Source organism: Phycomyces blakesleeanus, assembly GCF_001638985.1.
Source record: "Phycomyces blakesleeanus NRRL 1555(-) unplaced genomic scaffold PHYBLscaffold_19, whole genome shotgun sequence".
NCBI lineage: Eukaryota > Fungi > Mucoromycota > Mucoromycetes > Mucorales > Phycomycetaceae > Phycomyces > Phycomyces blakesleeanus.
The window spans coordinates 1079574-1083696 of NW_017265152.1; the positions used below are offsets into that span (position 1 = coordinate 1079574).

At 39.7% G+C, this 4123-nt stretch overlaps 1 protein-coding gene across 1 annotated transcript; it reads right to left on the reverse strand.

Annotated features, from left to right (window-relative positions):
- Positions 1-73: 73 nt before the first annotated feature.
- PHYBLDRAFT_171769 (CCHC-type zinc finger transcription factor) lies at positions 74-1423 on the reverse strand (the record flags this gene model as incomplete). The annotated part of the gene is made up of 1 exon (XM_018436661.1): positions 74-1423. The coding sequence occupies one exon, from the start codon at positions 1421-1423 to the stop codon at positions 74-76; it is 1350 nt and encodes a 449-aa protein (XP_018288433.1).
- Between the last annotated feature and the right edge of the window lie 2700 nt (positions 1424-4123).

Consider the following 4123-nt stretch of genomic DNA (forward strand, 5'->3'; position numbering starts at 1 on the left):
CGAATAAATAAGGATCGTCTTTGGGGGTCTTGCAATTTTGCAAGCCCTCTACAGTTTAGTGTTCCTATATTGATCATTGAGGGGGGTTAATATTTTGGTGAACGACAATACCTGTCATAAGTGAGCCATGTTGGTCGTTGTCAGCATTATCACTGTCGCTAGAGGATTCGGATTCAGCACCGTTTTCGCTGTCTTGAGTATCCATAGCCAAGTCGTCCTTGTTAGGATCATATTCTTGGTATGGAATGTCACGGTTTGATTCGTCGGTAATGTTTTTCAATGCTGCGCGGAGGACTCGTCGGTAAGGGTCATGAGTGGATAGCTGTGCAAGTTCGGCCTCAATCTCGGCCGCAGACTTGCCCAAGATGTCAAACTGATTAGCAGGCGGTGTACGAGGAGCGGACTTTTTCTTTCGCTTGGGTAGTGCGGGAAGGACAGGGGGAAGAGTTTGTGTACGGGCGGGGGTGGACTGGGATTCACGACGGGGCTGTTTACGGATGCGTTTGTTACTGGTGTTGTTGTTGGGATGAGGGTTGTTGATACGGGGACAGGTTGCCTGAAGGTGGCCGACGGCTTGACAGGCGTGACAAGTGCGAGATTCGATTGGGCGGGTGGGGCAGTCAGCCAGAACGTGGCCCATGGCCTTACAGTATCTGCAATGGGGACCCATCTTGGCCCAAGTGCCGAAAACATGACCATAACCTTCGCAGGGAATCTTGTGAACCAGGGGAGAGTAAACACGATCCTGGTTAGGTGGGCGTTCCAGGTACACGTAGCCAGATCCAGTAAAGAACCTGTTCTCCAGGTAAATAACGACCTCCTTGATGATGCCGAAAGAGTAGAGGGAAGAACGGATAAGTTCGTTAAGGCAGGGGCGGGAGAGGCGAGGAAGACCGGTGATGTTGAGTTTCATCATCATAACAGAAGACGAAATGGCACGGTGGGCGAGAATAACGGAGTCTTGGACGACAATGGGTTCGGCACATGCACGATTGCAAAGGGTGTCAGATTCAAGGTAAAGTTCGACGATGTGTGTGTTGTTGCGCACAGAGGTAACTTCAGCAAAAGCTTCCTCCTCAGAGAAAGCGGCGTGAATTGCTGTCCAGAAGGCGGCCATGAACGAGTCATCAGATTGGGGCAGGTCGTAAAAAACAGAGTGGGGGGAAGTACCGAACCGACATTCCGTAGGAATGGCATATGGGTCATCTGAACCAAGTACGCGTTCTATGCGCGTGAGGGAGCGTTGTTTTTCAGGGTCGACCAAGGAGGCAAAGGTGATGGGAGTGGTAGTAGGTAAAGCATGTGTGGGGGCGTTTGGTTGGGTTGATGGATGTATGTTAGGTGATAGAGGAGGGAAGTTGTTGTCTCCATAGTGTGGTGACCCTTGTGGGGTCGTTTCCTGTTGGGTAGCGGGAAGAGCCATGGAGGGTTTAAAGACCGTATAGTACTCACTTATAATCGTTGAGAGAGGACTGTGTATTCAAAATCGTCCACTGTGCTGTAACCAAAACAAAAAAATATATTTTTAACGATGGCTTGAATCTTCTTTCGACATTCCTTACATTCCTCCATCCCTGTCGAGGATCTTCATTCCTGTTGGGGATCGTCATTCATATTGTATTACAACTCAAAGTGGACTGAAAGCGACACAATAAGAAAAGGAAGCGCACTCTTTGAAAGAGAAAAAATCGAAGTACTCTTTATTTTATCCTTTTGACAACTTTCCACTGTATACGCGGCTCTAACAAAAAACAATCCCTTGGTCAAACCTTTGTGTCCCCATAAACTTCTCCCTTCTTTCAAAATCGACGGTCATCACCACACTATGGTTTTCTTTTTTCAAACTTGTACTAGCTACAGCTTCACAACGCTTTCAAAGTCGACGGTCATCACCACAGTAACGTTTTCTTTTTTCAAACTTGTACTAGCCACAGCTTCACACCGCCTTCAAAGTCGACGGTCATCACCACACTATGGTTTTCTTTTTTCAAACTTGTACTAGCTACAGCTTCACAACACTTTCAAAGTCGACGGTCATCCCCACAGTAACGTTTTCTTTTTTCAAACTTGTACTAGCCACAGCTTCACACCGCCTTCAAAGTCGACGGTCATCACCACACTATGGTTTTCTTTTTTCAAACTTGTACTAGCTACAGCTTCACAACACTTTCAAAGTCGACGGTCATCCCCACAGTAACGTTTTCTTTTTTCAAACTTATACTAGCTACAGCTTCACAACGCTTTCAAAGTCGACAGTCATCACCACACTATGACTTTCTTTTTTCAAACTTGTACTAGCAACAGCTTCTCACTGCTTTCAAAGTCGATAGTCATCGCCACAGTATCATTTTTTTTTTTGTTTTTTTACCTATATCAACACCAGCTTTACAATACTAACAAAATTGATACCAACAACTATAATATCTTTTTATTCTACTATCACTGAAAAATAAAAATTGAAATAATAGTCATATAATAAAACTTCAAAACTCAAAAGCCGTACACTATATTCCTTTATACCTAAAGTACTATATACCACTGTTCTCAGAACTACCTTTAAACTTTCCCGCACACACAACACTCACATTCTTATACTTTCATGACCGTCTTCAATGACAATGATCCCATTCCATCATACATATTCTCCAAAGCTTCCGACTTTTAGTATATCTTTAAATATTCAGTTTTAGACCAAACAGTCATCATCCAACACAAAGTCCTACCATGCTAATATCTCTTTATAGGCGCATACCATAATTCTCAAGTCTACATTATATATAAACATCTATTTCTTATACTCTGCACTCTCATTTTTCTTGTCCCTTTTATTTCTAACAAATCAATTTAATCTCTCTCTATTTGCATATCTTATTTATTTTAATATCTTTAAATATCTAAAATAAAATATTATTTATTATCTATTATATGTTTATATAGGTTATGAATTTATTATAAGAGAGATGTGTGTGTGGGTAGTCGATGTGTGGGTAGTCGATGTGTGGGTAGTTGAGATAGATATATTTAAAGTGTGTGTATGCAGCCGAGGCATATTTGTGTCTGTAGTTGAGGTGTGAGAGAAAAGGGGGCGTTGTGGGTGGGGGGTGCCATAACCAGTGGTCATATGGGAGAGGAAAAGTTTATTTTCTAACAAATCGCAAAAACTATAATCATTTATAGTTTTGAGGTAATGCATTTGGTAATCCAAAGGTTTCTCTAAAGTAATAAGGTAAAGATAAAGTTTTCGCATCCGTAGTGCGGATGCGATTCTAATAACGCATCCGTAGTGCGGATGCGATTCCAATAACGCATCCGTAGTGCGGATGCGATTCCAATAACGCATCCGTAGTGCGGATGCGATGGTCATGCATGAAATAACAGGTTTATCGTAAAAAAAAGCCTGGGTAACCGCCCAAGTAAGTTTGTTTGTTTTGTCTAAAAAAAGTATAGAATCATATGAAAATCAAAATAAACCAACCAAAAATAGAAAGCAAAGCACTTTGATACTTTATACACGATACTCTACAGTTAGCTAATAGCTTGAATTTTTTGGTTTATATCTTTGTTCGTGCAAATAATCAAGCCTTTTGATATCTCATATTAATATATTAGTATATATAATGAATTCCAATATCTTATTTTGATCTAATTCCAAAAGGCTTTATTTTAATAATGAAAAAGGCTGGTACTATTATATTCAATAATTATATATTTCTTTGCGATTATTTAAATAGTAACTCGACTGAAATATGTCTATAGCTTGTATCATTTATTTCCCATTCAATTTTTCAAATATACTCTTATTTAAAACTATTTAAACAGCAACTTAAACAAATAGATATCTTTGGCTTGTACCATATACTTCTCAAGCAGTTTATTAAATAGTTCTGTGCAAGAATATATATATTTCGGCTGCAAAAGATTTTGATTAAAATTAAATCCGATCCGAGCTATAAGCAACAATATGAGGTTTAATACATCTTTATAACAGTTTGATCCACTGGATATTTATGGATCAATTAACACTCTACTTCCTTTAATTCGCTTTCTCTCTCATTTTCTTTTTATTTATAAGTCTAATCCAAGTTGATATATATCTATATATTATCAAGTTATTTTAAAATGA